The 21689-nt window shown below is 46.5% G+C and overlaps 1 protein-coding gene and 1 long non-coding RNA gene across 5 annotated transcripts in view; one reads left to right on the plus strand and one right to left on the minus strand.

Annotated features, from left to right (window-relative positions):
* The window catches only part of LOC135366554 (MFS-type transporter SLC18B1-like), a 41615-nt gene continuing 19926 nt past the window's right edge, over nucleotides 1-21689 (plus strand). Inside the window, exons 1-8 of one of the 4 annotated variants that reach the window (XM_064599301.1) lie at nucleotides 1-188; nucleotides 2623-2776; nucleotides 12117-12335; nucleotides 14019-14114; nucleotides 15140-15216; nucleotides 17236-17383; nucleotides 18720-18788; nucleotides 20203-20290. In XM_064599301.1, coding sequence (XP_064455371.1) covers nucleotides 12117-12335; nucleotides 14019-14114; nucleotides 15140-15216; nucleotides 17236-17383; nucleotides 18720-18788; nucleotides 20203-20290 — 697 coding nt within the window. In that variant the 5' untranslated portion in view covers nucleotides 1-188; nucleotides 2623-2776. Of the gene's footprint in view, nucleotides 189-2480; nucleotides 2777-8675; nucleotides 8871-12116; nucleotides 12336-14018; nucleotides 14115-15139; nucleotides 15217-17235; nucleotides 17384-18719; nucleotides 18789-20202; nucleotides 20291-21689 lie in introns of those variants that run through there. The other 3 variants (XM_064599304.1, XM_064599302.1, XM_064599303.1) reach the window with 3 other exon arrangements.
* Nucleotides 12177-21689, minus strand: part of LOC135366557 (uncharacterized) — a 67677-nt gene continuing 58164 nt past the window's right edge. Inside the window, exons 2-3 of the long non-coding RNA XR_010414216.1 lie at nucleotides 13518-13761; nucleotides 12177-12360 (exon numbers count right to left, since the gene is read on the minus strand). This is a non-coding gene — a long non-coding RNA (uncharacterized LOC135366557). The remainder of the gene's footprint in view (nucleotides 12361-13517; nucleotides 13762-21689) is intronic.

The raw sequence follows: 21689 nt of genomic DNA on the forward strand, positions 1-21689 counted from the left end.
TGCCACGAGGGCCTTTCAACAGCCGCTGGAATTTCAACGCACGATCTGCGTTGTCTAGGAGCCACGCTGAAGTCGACGTCGTGTCCAAGCAACCTGTACCGTGCCACGTTCTACCTCGACGTAGGGGGCGTCGTAATCGTCGAGCAGACAAGTTCGCCATTGAGCCACAAACGCCGTTTCGTTTAAGGGTAAGCGGAATGCTTCGCCCTTGCTAATTCGAGCGCTATACAGTTTCTGGTCACAGTATAACGACACCTGGCGACTTCTGGAGACACACTTCTCGGCGCGGGAGGGAAATAGTTAAAATGAGTCTCATTGCCCTCTCTCCGAATAATGTGAGCCAGCGATCCGTAACCCCATCCCCTACGCAGACAACATTTTGTGGAAGAGGACTTCCCTAGTTATACCTAGGGTTTCCGCGTTGTCGGTTTTAATAGAAAAACATCGAAAATCATACGCCGGGTAAATTTTCCGTCATTCGGTTTGAATCGAAAAACACCGAATACAGAGGGACATCCCAGGAACGATGACAGAGATAAATTGCTCCACATGCTCAGCAAGTTGTTGATGCAGATCAGAAAACCGCGTACAAAAATACTTGTGCTAAGTGATGTGCTTCATCAGCTCCCGTGGCATAGTGGTTAAGAGGATCGCTTTCCACGCCGAGACTGGGAGGTGACACGGGTTCGAATCCTGTCACCGCCTGTGCTGTCTGAGGTTTTCCCTGGGTTTTCCGAAGACTTTCCAGACGAATGTCGGATCAGTCCCTCCCCCCCCCCCCCCTGCAGTCGGTCCAGGACGCACACTAACCCCCCTGTCCTCCACTCCTTCCTGCTGTTCTCTCTCCATCTGTCCACGTCTGTACGCCGCTCATAGCCACTGTTGCTTTGCGGCGCTAACACGAAATCTGCACCAAATTCCCACGAGCACTGGGGTAGAGCACCGCTCATGGCAATGAAGCACCCCCCCACTCAGTGTCACCAAAGTGAAGTTTTTGTTACCATATAGAATTTCTGCTTATTGAGAAAATACGTTCTTTAACTGTTTGTATCCTACGGTAGCGAGAACGAACCACTAAGTGCCACGGAAAAGCGGAAAAGTGCCGTGATCTGGTGATGCACTGTCAATGCTGAGCACTGTATATTGGCGGCGAGACCCTCACTAGCGGCGCCACTGCGCCGTCTCTTGCTGGGGATCCCCGTTTCGGTTTCGTTTCTGTTACTTACAGTAAAAACTGTCATATTGGAATAAAAATGCGATTTACTTGGAACACATATGTCGTTTTCTTCATGAATCACCAGGAAATATCAATGCTGGACAGCCCCTAACACGTGCAATGCCTTTATTCGCAATGCAATGTGCGAATACTGGCCCGGGGACATCCCCACGACAAGGTTCGTTCAGTGAACACCAGGGGGCGACTCCCAAACTTCTCGGCGCCAATACCCAATAGAAGACTTTTTGTTCGGAATGTCGGCGCCTTCCGAGCTAAGGGTTTAGCTCCGACCGTTAAGGACCACGTAATACGATATGCCGTTCCCGCACATATTTGTCATAAAGCGAAGTGTCATATTAACGAACAGCATAGGACGTGAACCAAAACTGTAGGAAGAAAACCCTGTGCGTAACACATTGCTGTCTTGCTATATTTACTGCAAACCAGGAGGCACTGTGGAAGAACGTCTTCCTGTTTGTTTGCCGAAGACATCCGATAAAAGTAGTAAGAGTTTCCAATGTAGTTCTTCCAATTACGCTATCGGATCGTCAATGACAAACACATTCTGCATTGAAGCGAGAACACTAACGCAAGCTAACTCTGGTTTTGCGTTGTGATCGAAAAATGGGGAACGCGGACAGTCCTTCACGCCATTAAATTATATCTGCATAAAAAAAAAAAAAACGAAAAAAAAACGATACACGCACACACAGGTTTGTGTGCTCCGATGCGTTTCCGAAACGGCGCGTTTTCGACAAAATGCAAGCTCTTTTAGTAATGCTCACAAAAAAGGCTTTAGACCAACACAAATCGAATCTGGTTGCTTCCTACACTGTCATCTCCTGACAGCACACCATTTCATCTGGCCATTGGGCTACAGTCGTCGCGCTGCTCACATTTGTAAGGCCAACAACGCCACCACAAAATGGTATCGGCATCAAATTTTCTCGGTCTCAAATAGAGCGGAATCTATTTTCTCGCAATTTACAGATACGAAACTGGAAGTTGAAAATTCTTGACACGATTTTGTTAGCACTCCGTACACCATCGATGAGAGTTTTGACACTCTGCCGTTCATGCGGTATTTTTTTTACAGAGTGCAAGAAATGCCACGCTTTACCCAGGTTTACGCAGTATTTATAGAGAGAACAGGCACTGATGATTTTATTATGGCTCCCATCGTATAAAGGAGAGCGCTGTATTAAACGTGATAAGGTGGCGTCAGAGAGGTCGTAGGACGTATCTTTTTCACCAGTGCGCAATAGCGAAAGCTCACGGACGGCTGTTGTGTAAACCAGCTTCTTCCACGTGTTACGATGTTACGCTGCATCCTTTTATGTCGCAAACATAAGCTATCTTCCAAAGCTGTTCTTTTATCTTCGCCCTTCGCTTCTCGGCTCTCGCAGAAACTGAGCCTCTGTTTTGGAGCCTTTGGAAGAACGCGGTCACCGACGTCGGACCGTCCACGCCATCACGGGGAATGCCTAGGGGAGGAGCTCTGTTGTACGCTGCGTAAAGATTGTGTGAATCCTTGGAAGCTACACAGGAGATAACGTAAATGTAAGTAAGGGCGATATTTCGGGAGATTCTAGGTTGACAGTGGTGAAAGCAACTACAGTCGCGTTACACCTAAGAACTGCAAAGCCGCTATTTTGCTTTCTGCTCCTGAGCTTGAGACAAGCGTGTCACGCAACATGTGCTCATGTCCTACATGTCATGTCATGTCATACAGCAGACGCGCGTTATTTCCATCGTTAGGTGTATAAGGAAACTATGCGCAGAGTATGCAGCTCATCAACCGTTTGTGTCTTTATCAACTGTACGATCATTCTTGTTATTCGCATAACTGTTTGTTATTTTGTCCCGCCGCCCTCAGTTCCGTCCAGTGCCAACGTAATTTATTTATTTATCTATTTCACTATACTTCCAAAGGTCCCTTGAGGGACGTTACATGAGGAAGTGGGTGACAGCAATAATGAGTTACAGCATCGCGAGTATATGAACATAACTTACATACAAAAAACACAAGAGAAAAAGTCGTGATACTGTGAGATAATAAGGTAACATAGACTTCTTATTCTGTCTTATTCTGTCATATGTTGTCTTATTCTTATTCTCTCCATGCTTAGGCCGTTGTCTTCATCGATTTCCTTACCTGCGTCTATGCTATCTTATCTGTCCTATCTTTTTTTTTGCTTTTCGGGAGTTTATGGTTCTATACGCCTTATTTATTACGGATAATTAACATTTGAGGTTGTCATCATGCGATGCAGTGGCGGTCAAGGTGAAAGGGGCGGTCGCCCCAGCCAAGATCAAAAACAACAAAAACATGTCGTAATATACTTTGGTTCCCTTATATATCCCCGAAGATATATGGATCCATGATTTCCCAGTTTTCACACAAGCTTACCCCCTTTCGCTGCCCGTCTACCACAACTGCCACCACCTTTTAAAACCTGTGCTTCACCGCATAACAGGATCTGCACCAAGGCGAGTGCCAGCTATCGGTTGCGATTTTAAGAGATAACGGGACGTACCACTTTTTTGTGGCACTTAACACATATTCAAGGGACCACAAGAAGACTTAGGCCTCCTATTTTCAGCAAATTAGGAAAGGAGACATTCAGAGTTGCAGAGCTGGACGCATTCAGAGTCGCGGAGTAATGCATTACCGGTGATACACCATAATCAGTAATGCTAATGCGTTACATTTTACGGAGCAGTAAATAGCGTAATATAATGTCACTACAATGCGGCTGGGTAATGTGAAATGACATTACTTGTTACTTGGGTTGAAAATTCATTGAGGCATGTCCTAAAGCAGTTGCGAATTGTGCACGGCACAGGCAAGGAAAAGCCTCAAGCTGGTTTTGCCCAGTCACCATCGTCACCGACCAGCTCACCAAGGAGGAGGACTGAGCGAGTCTTTCAACACCAACACCTTCTGCCTGCAGTCAATCTTATCTATGGTTGCTCATTTAGATTGCGAATACTGCTCTGCCTCTCAACGAAATCATTCATACGTAGCGATTTTGGACGTATTCCAATTACTATCACTTTTCATTCACGTTCCATTGCAGTACGTGTTTAACCATCACATTGGACTGTATTAGAGACATCCGGGAAAATGTAATACCAAAGTAGCGTCACTACTTGAGAAAAAAGGTACTGACGCCAACAATGCATCACAGAGCATGAAAAAGTAATGAGTAATGTAATTCATTACATTACATATACAGAATTGGGATGACCATAATGGTAAGGCATTTCTAAATAAATGTAATTACTCAAAAATTTAAAGGAAAGTATTCTTCGTATAATGGACTGTCTCAAAATTTCGTTAAAGTCGACCGCAATTTCTACTATACTTATCATCAAGAAGGTGCGTGAAGCTTTCGAATGTTTCATGGTACTTGTTTGGAGCATTATTGTCGAGCGACCTGACTGCCTAGTAGAGTTTCGATTTTATCCAAGAGACATCGATATACACTCGTCGGTATTCATTTATATAGTTATTGTTAATGTTCACATCTATCTGACAAACAATAAGGATTTTCCTGGGCCCTAGCATAGTTATACGCGAGGTTCTGATGCGCTCCACTCATTGATATTGCGGGGGTGAATGCACGATAGCGCGACACAGAGATCTACAACATTAATACAGCTCAACACACTAAATATGTCAAGGCATCATAGCCTTTACTAGCCTCTACAAGGCAAGGCACATGTACGGTCAAATCCATGACGCCCTGCGACTACGACCTACTAGATTATAACGCCCATGGCATAATCGGCAACCTCCATGAGCAGCCCATCCGCACGATGCGCAAGGGGCGCTGTTCATCGGCCAGCGAGATCTACATCATGATTGGCCAGCGGAAATCTGAATTTTCAACGCGCAGAAGCGGTCGCGTACGACTACCATAGCAGACGACAGCAAGAGCTTCTTTATGCAAACGCATAGAACGATGACGATAGGATCCCTTTTGTGAAGGGGCTCAATTATTTCATTCCCCACATCACTACCAGAATACGGTAGAGTAGCTATCGCCCCCTGGCGATGAACTTGATGATGATGGTTTTGCGGCTGCCAAATTTTTGCACAAATCTTCTGAAAAAAATCTGCGATTTCGGTTGGAATAGTGCGCTATGGCCATTGCCTTCCGAATTCATCAAGAAAAACGTTAACTCTACTTGGCTAATTTTTGAGTTTAATTAGCAAAATTAGCTTAATTAATGTGTGACGCGAATTAATTAAGCTAATTTTGCTAATTAGCGAATGAGCGAATGCGAACGGCCTGAATCTGTGGTAAAAGTCTGTGTGTATGTATTCCACGTAGTTTCATAATTTTCTGAAGTTAAACCTATTTTTAGAAATTGAATGACACTTTCTCACCGGGCACCCTGTATATTGTTATACGTCATACGCTTTCTTATCCGGCGCACCTGGCGAGACGACAAAGAAACGCATTTGTTCGCGTGTCCGTGGTAACAACAATAGCAACAAGTATGTTCGTAGTCCCCATCATTACTGCACAGACATAGACAAACATCTCACGCCCCTTTTGTCCTGGCCAATCTCCCTTAGTGGCTCACGGCCATTATCTCATTGGTAGAAGAAGAAGAAGAAGAAGAAGTACAGGGTGTGTGCAGAAAAACATGACCCGCATTTAGGCACATAGCTTGTTGCCTACCTAACTAACGAACTTCCAGTGGCGCACGATGGCGCATTTATGCGCGCGAAATCTGTAGAAAAATTGTGGAAGCCATACCCAGCTTAAAAAATAAATGGAACAACGAAAACGTCGGCTTCCGTGCATCAGAATAGGGCAACATGGTGGACAACAGGGTGTATGTGAAAGGGCAACATGGTGCACGTAGGAGAGTTGTGTTCAAGTACCGCTAGGGGAGCTGTCGGTGCATAAATCGAAACGATGTCCCACATGGATGCTCATCGGCAGTACCCCTAGCGGTGCCTGCACATAATTCTCATGAGACGGAAATGCACTACAATGCACTGTCATGACCGCCCTATTCTAATGCATGGAAGCCCATGTTTTCGCGCTCTGTTTATTTTTTTTACACTGAGTATGGCTTCCAGGATTTTTTTGTAGCTTTCGCACGCATAAATACGCCGTCGTGCGCCACCGGAAGTTCATCGGCTAAGTAGACAACGAGTTACATGTAATAATGCGGGTCATGTTTTTCTGCACACACCCTGTATGTTCTGTATATTCTGTGTATTCAACTGTACCTAGTGGTGGAGGAAGAAGGAGAAGTATATTCTTCAGCATTCCTGTGTGCAATGAGGATGTTGTTCTGCACAGCAGAGCCCATCGAAATGGCTGTGACGCCCGGCACTGGTTTCGATGACTATTTGGCCATGTTTTCAAACGTTGAGTGGGATGTCATCAGCAATGTCGTCGGTCCTCCAGGTAAAGGGAGAGCGTATACAATGTCTCTTTCCGCGTGGTTTTCTTTGCGATTGGATACCGTATTGCCGACTGAACCGCTTTTCCGTAAATAGCAGTTAGTTCGGGAATAACTATGATGTTATATGGGATTCTATTCCTGAAAACATCGCAGTAATCGCAAACGAACTACTACTGGGGACACAGACTGCGATGAACACAGAAATGCGAGACTGCATTTTTGAACGTATCTTCCTGGAATAAGACAGAAGGGTAGGAGGTACCATGGTACCAGTAAGGCAGAAGGGTAAAAAGAAAGTAAGCGAACCGGGAAATGGAAGGGAAGAACATCAGGACGAGAGCCCCCAATATTTCGAACAGTCTGTTCTTCTTCTGGGTACCGTCCTCATCATTGGTAGAGACAGTTGTGTCCGTTCCAGTCGATTTCGAAACTAGAGTGCAGCGCAGACCACTGACCACGGCATCGAAAATCTCACGCGAAATACTGGTGTAGTTCCACTGTTATTCGACGGAATGCATGACAAGAGCAGACGGCGGATATTGAGGGTATGCCGGAAATCCGTCCCCGGAAAATAAGTACACTTCATTCTGTAACCGATCAATGACTGAGAAAAGGAATGCCGCGGTCGTCTCATAGAGGTATGGGGTGTCCGGGCGGCGCCTTTCCTCCTCTCCTTTCCGCCTGTGTTTCTTTTTTCTTTTTCTTTTTTTTTTGTAGAAAATGAAAATTGAAAATTACGGGCAACAGTGTGTTGCAGCCGTCACCAGCTGCGCATTGCTCGTCGAGTACGGCGGCACAACTGCATTACCCGCGAATAACACTGAGTCTAAAACGAAACAAGTTGGTAGCCATCAGGAGCAGCAAGTCAGTGGGCAACATAGATCACGGTTGCTTGACGTATTCGGGATTATTTGTCACCAGACGTCGCCCCGAACCGTTTTACCTGCATACTAGCTCCCTCTGTGTAGGGTGAAGGCAACCGCGTCGTCTGCTGCAAAGTTTCGCCATCTTGACGCCCACGCACAGCTCGCGATGCGCTCACCAGAGTGTAGCTATACGCTTACCTTCACGATACATTTAGGAGTTGAGTAAATTCATGGCAAGGAGGTTCCAAAAAGTGGGCGAAATCGAAACACAAGCAGTCATGCATGGTTAGGGTGAGCTTCAATATGGCGGCCTTGAGGCGTTCGCTTCTGCAACAGATGACTCCACCCTACACCGAGGGAGCTACTATTAAGGCACCTATCTCGACTTTGCTTGCGAATAAAAAAATCAAGCAAATCTGCTTAGGTGCGTTCAGAGGACTGGAATTCGGCGGATTGAGATGCTACCCCAAGACTCGAACTGAAAGAAAATATTGAGCCATGAAATGAAAAAGGAGATTTCGTTGGTTCACAGCACGTGTGAGAGGCCTAGTATCGCGTATTTAGTACCGTTTTTAGCATCCTTTTAGTAATACGTTATTTAGTGTTACTACTTAGTATCGTTTTGCTAATGTCGTTCCTTCCTCGTTTTAGCTTGGAAAGACAACTATACGTGGAACGTACGTGATTGCAAACTTCAACGAAAATTTCAGAGTGTGCTTTGCGACTCGGCTCTAAAATTCACATTGAGAAACAACATTAATCTCAGTAATACAAAATACGGGGTAATACAAAAACGTACTGACTCGCGCAAGGTGGCTTTTCAAAGCAAATCTCGTTCGTCCTGGCATTCCATAATCCGCCGTTCTTTCTTTTTTCTTTTTTATAAAGACATTGGCTCAAGTTAGGTGAAACACCCTGAATGTCAACATTTGCCATCGACGTGTGCAGCGTGAGGAACGGGTTACTATGATGGCCTCGGCGTTTTTCGTCCTCTTAACACGTTGTCCTCTGGCATACATCATCAATGACGTAATGTTTCTAACATGCAGGGAATGTGATAAGAAAGCGTGTTTTCCGCGTCTTCGCAGACATATTTTCACTGTCTGCAGAGCACGTGCTTGCGTCTCAATGCTGTTAAGGCTCTCTGATTTCGTCGTGTCTGCTAATATATTATCTGCTACCCTGTTAGAAGCACCTTTGATGTAACATCCTCCCGGGAAAGTCTGAAGTGCAGTTCACAAATATGCTTCGCTGTGTTCGAAGGAAAACTCGATAACTTGGTTTGGTGATTACTCGCCTGTAACGTTTCAATATCATCCAAGTTAATGTGAGAAGAACTTGTTGATCCACTTCAAGTAAGTCTTTTTTTTTTCATTGAATGGGGACGTGAATGTTTTCTCGTCGTATAATCTGAAAACTTATCTACACCCCATAACTCGCTCGCAGCCAGGTTAGCTGAAAATAACAGTTGCTGATCTGCAGCATCTGAATCACTGTTGGAATAACTGTTGCTGATCTGAATAATAAAGTTGTTGCGTGGCCTTAACAGTGTTTCGACGTAAATCTCCATGTTTAGTGGCGCAGCCTATTAAGATATCGATTTAAAGTTGTATCATGCGCACGCTTATGAATTATCACCATAACAAATACGTGGGCAGGTTACGCAGTAGAGTTACACGAAGTGTTGAGACGAATCAAACAATGTCGTCTACGGGTCCAAGTATTGAAGCCGCTCGAATAAACTATATTCTAGTTGCGAAACGATACAATGATTTAGTGGTATCAGTATGGTTATTGAAGCAAACACTGGAAGTTTAGAAAGTGCTAAGCTAGTTAAAATAGGTTATATTAAATTATATTTACTCATGCTTATTTTTGCGTATATGTTCATATACGCAAATTTATTAGGTGTTGAGATCTTGTTAGTCATGTACCGTAGACTCCAGTGTCTTTTTTTTATTTATTGTGCTTAATCAGTAATTAATCAGGTAAGACTAAATTACGTATCCCTTAGAGTACTAAACTAATGAGTGAACGAGGCGTCGGTTCCATCTTTGCTGAGTCCCTTGAGCAACACATGAGTGAGGTGTTCCCAACAACGTACCGTTAGCGTTTTTTATTTTTATTTTTTGTCTAGAAGGAAAGCCAGCGACGTCCAAAAAAGAAATTCCTGAAAGATCGCCTTTAGAAGGCGGAGCATCCGCCGCAATGTGATCCTGGCACCTCTTAGTGGTTCGACCTAGAGTCACTAAATAGGGAGCAGAGTAGTGACACTGAGCCACGCCGGCGAGCGACAGCGCCATCTTGGGTCCGGCGCAGCTGCGTCGCCTAGCAATGGGACGCCAATCTCCCCCTTCTCCGCTGGAGAAAAGTGCGCAGGGGAGCCAGCTCGCAACAGAAGAAACTGGTTTTGGATGCAGGGGACTCAATATAACGACGCGTTCTTGGCAGGAGAAACCACGTGACACGATCGGGGAGGGGGGGGGGCAATCGCGGACACCGAACGGCGGCTCCAGCGCGGAAAAGGAATGCGATACTCTGTACCCCTATTTAGTGCCTCTAGTTTGACCCTGGACAAACACTTGTCTTCTGTTAATCTTAACCTACCGGCGGCATCGCCGACCGGGTTAAGACGTCCCTCTCGTTGGTGGTAGCCATGGTCGTGCTGAAGATTGGGAGGTGATGGGTTCGAATCTTACCACTGGCTCTGCTGTCTGAGTCTTTCCGAAGGCTTGCCAGACGAATGCAGACACAGTTCACCCTGAAGTCGACCAAAGAGGCATACTAGCCTCCTTACTGCTGTCCTCTTTCCATCTGTCCACGTCTGTACGCTGCTCATAGCCATAGTTGCTTCGCGGTGCTAACACGTAATAAAAAATCTCCACCTCTGCCGTCCTCATCACGATTATAATGCAGTTAAAGCCCTTCAATGCACTTAAAGGCGTTCTGGACGCGACATCCATCAAACAGATACTCCTTGTTTTTTTAAATTTAATTTGCAATCATATTATTAATTATTTTGTATTGTTTAATGTGTAATGCAAGTTACTTATTATTTTCTTTTGTCCGAAAAGTGGTTACATAATAATACGCGGATTTTAAAGTTGGGCGGTGCTTCCCCGACCGCGGAAACTCTGGCGACAACGACATCAGCGTGACGTCACTCCATGACAGTAAGAGTGAGAGGGCCTCCGTCAGAAGAGTGGGGCTTCGAACCAGACGCTTGCTCGGAAGTCCGTGCCCTGATTGGTGGTGTAGGGAATGAGGTTTTCGCCCTCTTGCAGAACGGAATTCCAGCATAGTCTCAACATCCGGCATCTGCGCTTGTCATGTATTTCACCGAATAGCAGTCAAATTGCGCTACTATTCGCGTGGGATTTTCGATACCGTGCTCAGTGGTAAGCGAGGAGCAAAACGACACGATAGTTTCGAAATCGACTGGAACGCATGCGCCCATTCCCTTAAACGCACTTTTAAAGCAGAACTTCATCGCATGGCATGCCCCTAGCCGGCCACCATCCCGAATGACATGAGATCAAATTAAAGTGCCACTACGGACTAAATCTCGTGTCTTCAGAATCCTACCAAAGTTGTGTTACTGAAATCGCCTTGTCTCGCTTTACATTCCTGCAAAATAGTTTGGCTCTACGTGACGCGAAAGCGAGAGAAAATTAATTTTTAATTTTCAGACCTGTGACGTCATGTTAGGCTCTGACTGAGCGCACGGCTCTCATCTGGCAACGTTGTTGCCCTTCGCGTCTTCCGGGGGGCCCACTGTTTGCGCTCCGTTAGCGAAGCCCCACGTGACACATCCGACCTCTCCGACCTTGAAGAAAACACAAAGGAGCGAGAAGACGTCTCTCCCATTCCTCCCCCCCTCTTTCGATCAGTGTCACGTGACTTCTCCACCCCGTGACCCTTCCCGGACGCCGGCGTCGTTGCTAGGAGACAAGTCTCCTCTCCTGAACATGACATCATTGCGATTTGTGGGCTTATGGTTACGTGACCCGCTCCTCCCGTCATCGAAACTTGTGGAGGCTCAGCAGATCTTCAAAAATTGACAGAAATACACAGCTTTCGTAAACAGGACTGAAATTAAAGAATGAAAGAATCATTGAGGCACCTTCTTTTCGTAGACTAAATAAGATATACGCTGTTTTCCGAGAGTTTTCCGCTGTTCGAGAGCGGAGAATGTATGTTATCAATCTGATAAAAATATAATTTATGTGCTATTACATTAATCATGTTCGTGAAGTCATTAGAGGTATAATTTATAAAGATGAATACACGTAGATATAAAGCATATATCACATAAGAAGTATATTATACAGAAACATCGTATATGTGCGTGAAAAAATTATTCCTGACATTCTAAAATGATCCCACTCCTGTACTGTACATCAACAGTTACGAGTTGCAACACCTAAAGAGAAACAACGCGTAGATTATGCAGCAGGATATGTTTCGTACAGCATACAGCGTAGCTCAGGACATCGGCAGAGCGACTCCTTAAGAATTCTGCTTTCGACAGTTGCGTTCCCTCAAAGTGTTTCGTGGCTGCCGAAAAAGATGGCACTCATGAGAATGTTACAATCGAATAGATGACACCTGATCCAGTGCTTCACCGCTATGAGAAGAATGACACCGTATGGACCATTACCTCCGTAGCTGCCACCCCCAACAACCATGAACCATCCAAGACTGAGAAGAAGAAATTCCCGTGGAACAAGAGATCCATCACAGTGCTCGTCAGCATCTGCTTCACCGGCCTTCTCCTCGGCTGCTGTTATGCCCTCATGGCTCCGTTCTTCCCACAGGAGGTAAGTTCACTGTCGATACGGTTACCTTGAGAGCAATACAAAAGGAACATGATTCCCGCGCTGCGTCGTCCGTGATTGCGTGCATCGTTTCCGTTCGTTGCCTGACTTATACAGTGACTGAGTGGGCTGTGGGCTGAGTAGGCTGGGTGAAGGAGCGGGATGCCTTTTCTGCACCCGTGGGCAGAAAAGCGCGTCACTATTGCCTCACTAGTGCGTCATTATCGCGTAACACTACACGTTCCCCACGCTTGGCATTCCTCCAATAAGCTATCCGCGTCTCTGCTTGAAGCAGTGCGTACCAGCGCGCATGCGCGTATTACCGGATTCAGTGGACAGATGGCTTGTGCTTGCGTTTCTTGGGTTGAAAAAGTTGAAGTTGCGTTATATACTAGCGATTTGTCGGCGACTTAAAGTGGGACTCCGCAACAAAATCACCACAAAGGTTGTAATCTGTAATCTGTAATCAAAATCACCACAAATCTGTAATCTTTGGGATGTCAGGGACATGTGTACGAAATATATCTCGGAATCGAATATATCGAAATAAAAAATTATTACGAAGCGAGCGTTTCGCCTCTGTGAAGCGAGAGGGCGCTTAAAGCAACAGACTGCTGACATCATCCGGCAGGGGGTGAAAGAATGCAGGCTTGGAAGCAGACGACAGTGCTGGATGACGTCACGGAATCCTCCTCTGGACGAACCGCCCTAGTATGGAGATCTGTTTTCGCTCTTCGCATTTCGGTTTCGGTTTGCTATTGCCATCATTTACTAAGTAATTACTCGCGCAAAATGAATGCGAATGTTGTATTCGGTATCGAGGGGGCGGTTTGTGTTCGGTATCTCGTAAGTTTTTTCGACTCCTTGCGAAGTTTCCGTTTAAGTAGCCTTCCAGAAAGCGTCTCTCCAACGCTTTGCATCTTACTCCCTGTGGGCGCACAATACTGTCGCCTGAATACTGTCATTGATTGAATATAATGTTTTATGGCAAAAAAATGCTATGAAAGAACCGGAGGGAAAGCAAGAAAATATGTGGACGTGGGTGAAAATCGAATTAAAAGTAACTTCGAACTTAGCCTGAGTTACTTCGGCAAAGTTATCTAAAAAAGAAACGAGTTCCTCTGAAAGTTACCACGGCGCAAAAGTACCGAGTGAAGTTACAATTTAGCAAAAAAAGGAGCTTACCTCGAACTCTGCCACTGAGCCACGTGAGTTGGCGAGAGCGTGATCGATGTCCTCCATTCGAACGCACTCTGGACACCACTCAGCTCCTTCACAGAGCCCGTAAGAGAGTGAGTGGTGTCGACGTAACTTCGTGACGAGGCGGGAATGTGGATCGCTTATGGCTCCTCGCTGCGGTTCTCCAACGTCACACGTGCTTCGTACGTCACGGCAGCAGATCGGGATGCCCCTCCAAGGTCACCACGCTCTACGCAAGGCTAATTTTTAGGATATTTTCGTAATTTCAATTACGCAGTGATGAATAGAACGTTTAGGTAAATTATTTTGCGTGATCGGTTTTGGTAGAGCGTATAGAGTTTCAAGCAATCCTATGTTACTTCAGCGCTCCTCTTTGGTAACATATTTTTGTATATGATTTCACGGCCTTCTGTGCTTCGTTCTTCAGGTCCCATGCATTAGCATGTGTTAACGGATGTATATTCTTACGAATCTGTTGCGGTGCAGGCGAAAGAGAAAGAAAATACAGCAACTCAGTTCGGCCTCGTCATCGGCATCTACCAGTTTGTTGTGTTCCTTACAGCTCCTTTCTACGGCAAACTTGTAAGTTCCTCCTACTTGTATTCAGAGCGAGGCGGAGCAGCTAATAGACTGCGAGGCAACGAAGTCGAAATTCTAACGCCTATGCTTCGCTGCAGTGTAAGGGCTTGTTGTTGATGCAAATGTGTAAATTTTGTTGCACCTGTGCTCATTTTGGCGCGGTTAGTGAGCGGCGGCAAACTCTTACCGAGCGACTACCGCGTATGTTAAGTCAGGAAATTAAAGATGCACTAAAGAGCAAAAAATTACCCTCGTGGAATAAAAGATGTCGTTACCTTGACACCACCGCAAAAGGAACAGGAGTCGTCCATTCCGTGGTTCGCCATTAATGGGCGAAAGAAACCGCATTGTGCTGTTTCCCTCTCCTTCTCAAGAAGGGTAACAATTGCGGAGCGCGGTCTGATTGGTCTCCGCAAACGATTTGTCCAATCATCGCGGGAGACCGTTCGAGGTGACCAATCGGAGGCCTCTTCGTCTTATCGCACGTCTTAAGAAAGGGAGACAGCAAATTACGGTTTCTCTTGCTCAAAAAATCGCGAACGACGCAACCGATGTATCCCGTTGCTTTTGTGTCTGTGTCAACGTAACGGCACCCTTCATTCCAAGAGGAGAAATTTTTAGCGCCTCTTTCAAGGGAAGTTTGCTGTCTAACGTAAGTGAAATAAATATGCGTAACAGGACGATTTGACTAGATACTACTCTCCTGCTAGCCCTTCCACACGGGATTGACGTATTTCTAGAGTTATGCGGGTCTTGTCGTGACTGCCGGGATATGTCGCTCGCTCGCCCGGGGGAGCAAGGAGGAGGAGTCTCCTCATCAGCTTTTTTCACGTTTCGGTGACCTTCTTGGCAATATCGTTACGCTGAGCGCTTTGTTCAACACCTCCTCACGTATTCTCTGCGGCGGGCGCCAAGGGAGCGCCCTCATGTCGTCACAGTGTCGTCACATTGACGTCACGCAGATGTGTCGCGGGAATCTCAAACCGTGCGCATTTGAATGATGATTGACAATGTCTGATTACCTGCAGCTGTCCAAGCACGTTCGAGCCAAGCCGCTGCTATGCGGTGGGATGCTGGTCGAAGGTATCTTCTGTTCTATCATGGGGTGAGTATGCCGAAACCGTATAACTCTTATAATGTCTGCCACAATCAACCATAATACCTGGAGAGCAAGGTGACGAAGAGAAATATCTCAATAACTGAGGCGCCGTGATAAGTACGGTAGACCAAACGAGTTACGAACGGGATCTCCTACAATGGTTGGCGTAGTCAGGGGCGCGGGCGGCTTCGGTGGTTCGAACCCCCGAAATCTTACCTTTTATGGCGCATTTGGGACAGGGAAAGCGAGTGCGAAACCCTCTCCCCCACGTAAAGTTCCCATGGAACCCCTCCCAATTTTTTTTATTCTGCTACCTCCTCGGAAATTCCTCTGGTCTGCCCCAAAAAGCTCAGCTCAGACTATAGATGGCGCCACGGGAACCGTGTGCGCCGCAGCGTTTATGGCAGGGTGTGGCAACGTAACCCCTTACAACACCGGTCACCGGGCGTGTTTTGCTGTAGGTGAGTTTATCACGAGGCAGCTGAGGGGCATTGGAATGCTTCGTTATATTATCAATATTACATCACGCAAGCGAGACTGCCTAGGCGGGAGCGCGACGTCCTGCTTCGTCGTGGCGTGGGCCTACCAACATGAACAAACTGTCGTTCTCGAACTTCCCATGTTGGTGGACGTTGTCTACACGTTGCAGTAAGTCCAGTTATGCCCGTCGTCATCCCCACAGGTTTCATGTGAATGTTTCAGATCATTAAAATCAACGGCTCTCGAAATACACTGTAACATATTTTAATTACGCACGCCACGGCAGTCGACTTTCAATTTGATTGTCAACTTGACACGCTGAAATGTAACGACGCTGTAAAGGATACTAACACATAGTTTTATGCAATAGTATTACTCTGGTACGAGCACAGATCGCCCTGTCGCTGTAACACACAAAAAAGTAAAAACAAAGTGAGAAAACTTCAGTTGTCGCATAAGCGTCCATGGTGAAGAGGAGGTGGTGTTCCTCTAGGCGAGTCCTGACCGGCGATGATGGAATGTCCCAGCGGGCAGGTGCTCGTGGCCTCACGCTATAGGACGGCGCCGGTAGAACTGATGAGCCAGCACAGTAGCGCGTGGCAGCAGGGGCACATCGTCGTCACCATCGGCGGCCACCACAGTGCCCCCCTCACCAGACGCAGAGCGAGTGACGCGGCGACAAAAGGCATGGTGCAGGAATGACCAGCCATTTGGCGGTCGTTGGTGGGCCACGAGTACCGGAGCGTCGAGGAGGGTGGCACAGGCAGACAGGACGTGTGCTGTGGGAACGACGTGAGCCGTAGTCACGAGCGTGTTGAAGAGTTGCCAAGCTGACGCGTCGTTCAGGCGAGTGACCAGCGGCTTGGCGATGTGGTAAGGCAGTGCGTTGCTCGACCAGGTGCCGCTAGTAGCTCCGGGGAATACCATCACGGTGTACGTGGAGGCCTGGCGAAGTGTGAGGGACCACGGCGTACCGCGACCGGTACGGGGCGTCGAAGTCGAAGGGTGCCGGGTCAGAGCGAGAAGATGGTGGCCTCCTATTACGACGTGCTCGGGGAGTCACGAGTTGTGCCGTAGCGCCATCGACTGCTGTCTGCACTGGGCTTGGTGGTGATGAGGTGGGCCGAATTGATGCCTAATGTTGGTAGTCGCTGTCGAAATTTGGGATGGTAAGAGACCGAGAACATGGTGGTTTTCGTCCGGGTCACTTTTTCCCACTTTTTGGAGCGCCAACCCCAGCGTCTGGTTTTCTCAAGCTGGGTGGCAGTTCCACCTCGCAGGGGTTACCTCGCAGCTCACGAAGTGCAATCACATTAGGGTCACCAAATGTAGAGGAGGTGGTGTTCCTCTACGCGAGTCCTTACCGGTGATGATGGAATGTCCCAGCGGGCAGACGATCGCGGAATAGCGTTGGTGGTTCTGTGCACGCGGAAAACATAAAGAAATCCCTTACGTACGCAACGGCTATAGCGTACACTAACACTCACTTTTATTTCTATTCTGGACCGCAACATCCCGGTGACTATATGTTATTTTTCTTTTCAGCTGTATGATGTACTCCCCTCCTGGCACAACTTTCTTCGCATTGGCCCTTACTCTACGGATCATCGAGTCCCTTGGATTCACCGCTGCTATAACGTGCTGCTACGCAATCGTCGCGGCTGAGTTCCCGGATCACGTGGAAATTAGTGTCGTGAGTTGAGTTTTCATCGATGCTTGAACGGAGTAGACGCATGACGCACCAAGGTTTTCAAAAAAGATGGGACGCTTTACGCCAATTAATGCATGAGAATGTTGTTGAAGGGGACGCTCGCATTAGTTTCAGTCGATTTCGAAACTGAAGAGTTTCGAAACTGTCGTTTCCCAAGCAGCACAACATCTTATCCCAATATTGGACAGATATTAGCAATACCGTGTCGGTGGCAGATCCCGGCTGACGTCACTCCGCGATCCCTCCTCTGAGTGGATGCAGGTTCTTTGTCACATCGGGGCGCGCGTTCCCTGGCTTGTCACGTGGCATCCATAGAAAAGCAGAGAGTCTCGCGCGAGCGGGGAAATCAAACGTCTGCTGTGGGCGCAATACGTATGTTCGCTCGAAGAGTATTTATTGTGTAAAAATACAATGGTGACATATTTGAATGCGGTCAAAAAGAGAACTTTTTTCTCAACACGTTACATGCTCCTTTAAGGGCAATGATTGGCACAGACCGTGCTATGCACTCTTAGAAATGAACTTCACCGCGTAGCCCGCTCCTATAGCCAAAGAAACATAATCTCGAATCATGTCGTTATATGCCACGATTTGTTGAAAACGGGAGGCGCACGCCTTTTTTGTGACAATTATGAGCAGCATAATTGTCACAAAAAATGCGTAAATCATTCGAGATGATGGTTGGCGGGGAGCGTGCTATGCGGTGAAGTTGACTTCCGAGAGTGTGAAAATGAACTTCACCACATAGCACGCTCCTAGCCAACCTTCATCTCGAATGACATCGTTCTCTCCCCTGATTTGTTGAAAACGGGAGGCGTACGCCTTTCTGTGACACTTATGCAGAAATGTTAATTGTCACAAAAAAGCGTACGCACTGCGCTTTCCACAAATCAAGAATGATAGGATTGTATCACTCTGTACAATGGTTGACCTTCAGCGTGCTATGTGGTGAAGCTTTGTTTTAAGAGCGTAGGAGCGCGTAGTGCGGTAAAGTTCGATTCTAGGAATGCTGATTTGTTGACAACTAGAGGGATACGTCTTTTCGTGAAGCCTATGCAGTTATTTCTATTGTCACAAACCGATATACGCCCTGCGCATTACACAAATCAGGACGGATAAACGGTGATGATAAACGGCCTTCAGTGTGTCGTATGTTGAAGTTCCGTTTGAAGAGTGGACGGCATCTTTAGTTTAGTTTAGTTAGGCAAGGTCAGAGCTGGTGGACATGACCCACTGTGTACGGGCTACGGGTCCGTACTTGCCACGCTTAGAATGTACTATTGAAAGTGTAGAAAAGTGAGCATGTTACTCTTTGCAGCCAATGGTGGAAACGACATTTGGTTTGGGGTTGTTTATTGGACCCTTCATCGGAGGATTTCTGTACGAGGTGAGCAATTCATGGACCGCATAATATGGTAAAGAATATAGTATAATAAAAAATAATAATAACTAGGAAGATCCACTGGGGGATCCTTTGGAAATGCGTTAGCATAAGCCTTTGGTTCCTTCTTTTGCTTGCTCCTTTCTCTGTTGCCTCTATCCTTTGATTCGCTCTCGATTGCATTGTTCAAACTTCCCACCACTCACTCGCACCCTCGGACTTGCCCGCGCATCTGGCACGCTGCCAACCCCGCTCCTCTACACCCGCTCCCGCTCCTTTCTGGGGAGTACATTCTTGCCACATATATCACTCCCTTTGAAGTGTACAATTACTCTGCAGTAAGGAGTTGACGAATCTTCTCCTTTTTCGGAGTACCTAATTGTACACTCTAGACGGAGTGATATCTGTGGCAGGGGTTTACTCCCAAAAAGGAGTTACAATACACCCTTTTTTTAAGAGTGCAGCGGCACCTCCCCAATAACGTCACGCACCGGTCCCTCCTCCGCTCGGTGCGCTACGGCTTGCACGTGCGTCCGCAGATCGACACCGCCGTTTTTACTTTGACATGACTCTTGTATTGCCAACGCATTAATAATGTGAAAAAGAGGGACATACATATAGTTCCTGTAAGCTTAGCGTAACCTTGGGAAAGCGAATGTGTGAATTCAAACGTAATAGTACAGCTCCCTGCAACCTTAACTTGAACGCGGCTTCGACCGGTGGAGCGGGAGCAGAGACACCCCAGTGGGATTCAGCTGAACTATTGGAAGAGCGCGTTTCGGGCTGTTCCACTTGCGGTGTAGGGGCGTCTGATATTACTGAAACGCTTAGAAGGCGGGCGTTGCTTTCTAAAGATGCTGTTATCGAGATCGCGATTGGTTTGTGTTGTTTATGCGAGATGCGCGCTAGGTGATATCGCTAATATCGGCGATATCTGAGGCGTGGCCGCGTTGGCAGCTAGGAACCATCTCGTGCGTCCGAATGGAACTTCGGTGATACTACATGCACTTGAAACGAATTCATTGAGGATAGACAGCAGTGCATCACATATTCCACCGCAGCATCTCCAAAACCAACGGCAGCGTTCGAAGTGTTTGTGTAACAACGGGCACCCCTACACCGCTAGTGGAACAGCCCGAAACGCGCTCTTCCAACAGTTCAGTTGAATACCACTGGGGTGTCTCTGCTCTGCTTCTTTCTTTTCTTTTTCGTTACTTTTTCCTTGTCTTTCTCCCTTTTCCTTTCTCTCTTTTTTGTTTATTTTGAGTTTTTCTTTTTGGAATAGCAAGCCGGCATTAGCCTGGCTGGCATTTCCTTATTTTCCTTTGCATTCTATCAACCCCCCCCCCCCCGTATAGTGTACGTGGTATAGGGAGCACGGAGAAATCTAACTATGCTTATCTTTTCTTTTCTGTTTCAGGCAGGGGGATTTCTCTTACCGTTCGTTGTCGTCGGTTGTACCCTGATAGTCTTATCGTTTTTAACTGCCATTACTTTCCCTCAAATTGGTAAGTCTGAAAGCTTACACCGCCCTGTATACAGAAAATTTGACCCCTGATTTCTGTTGTTGTTACTGCTGATAGCCAGGGCATAGTAATCGTTCCGAAAGAGACTCCTTATTGGTGAGAAACAGTTCTCCGAAAGATAATAACTGTTAGAAGCCAAGTTTGCAAAGAGCAATCTCAAGAGAATTGCAATCTGATTAATACCTATGCCACACAAGAGATTGAAAACCGAAATTGAAAATTTCAGCGAACCGAACTCACATGGAACATTACTCCTTCGTTTCGAAGGAGTAGCGAACCGACTCGTCTATAGGCTATCGACTCCTCAAGCACATAACAAAACAATGCTGATTGTGTTTCCCGCATCTGAAACAGTCGTTTGGACAAACTGGGAAATAATGGAGTGGCAATTTTTCACCATCTGGGTGTTCCTATTGTACAACCTAGGCTTCCGTGTACTACACCCTATGTGCAGAGTGTAGGAGTGCGTAAGAAAGCGTTAGGAATGACTGATAGAAAACAAGCACTAGGTAAGCTCGATGGAAAACAAATGCAATAAAATGGTCGAAGAGAAACAAGCGCCACAAAGTGGACTTCGATTGAAAACAAGCGCTGGGAATGGTTGATAGAAAACAAGCGCTATGAAGTGGCCGATAGGAATAGAAGGGCTAAGAATATTCAGTAGAAACCAGACGATAGGAAGGATCGATAGAAAGCAAGCGCTAGAAAATGGTCGACAGGAAACAAAGACCAGGAAATGGTCGATAGAAAATAGGAAACAATGAAACGATGAATGATCCATGAAAACATGAGACGGGAAGAGCTCGATCGGAAAAGAAGGGCTAGGGATGATCGATAGAAAAGAAGCGCGAGGAATTGTTTCATTGGAAAAGAAGCCGTAACAATGAGTGACAGAGAACAGGCGCCAGAAAATGGTCGATATTAAACAAACGCTAGAAAATGGTCGACAGGAACAAGGACCAGGAAAGGATCGATAGAAAATTGAAAACAAGGGATATAAATTATCCTTAGAAAGCAGACGACGGGAAGTGCAAGATCGAAAAAGAAGGGCTAGGTATGGTCGATATAGGAAAGCGCCAGGAAGTGGTCGATTGGAAAAGAAGCACAGAGAACAAGCGCCTGGAAATGGTCGACAGAAAACAAGCGCTGGGAATGATCGACAGAAAACAGGCACCATATGACAGATCGATAGAAAACAAACGTTAGAAAATGGTTGATAGGAAACGAGCGCCAGAAAGTGGTCGATACAAAAAGCACTTAGGCGCCAGGAATGATTGGTAGAAAACATGTGTTAGAAAGGATCGATAGAAAACAAGCGCTAGGAAATGGTCGATAGACAAAGAAGCGCTAGGAAATGGTCGATAGACAAAGAAGCGCTAGG

Source organism: Ornithodoros turicata, chromosome 8, assembly GCF_037126465.1.
Source record: "Ornithodoros turicata isolate Travis chromosome 8, ASM3712646v1, whole genome shotgun sequence".
In the NCBI taxonomy this organism is placed as follows: Eukaryota; Metazoa; Arthropoda; class Arachnida; order Ixodida; family Argasidae; genus Ornithodoros; species Ornithodoros turicata.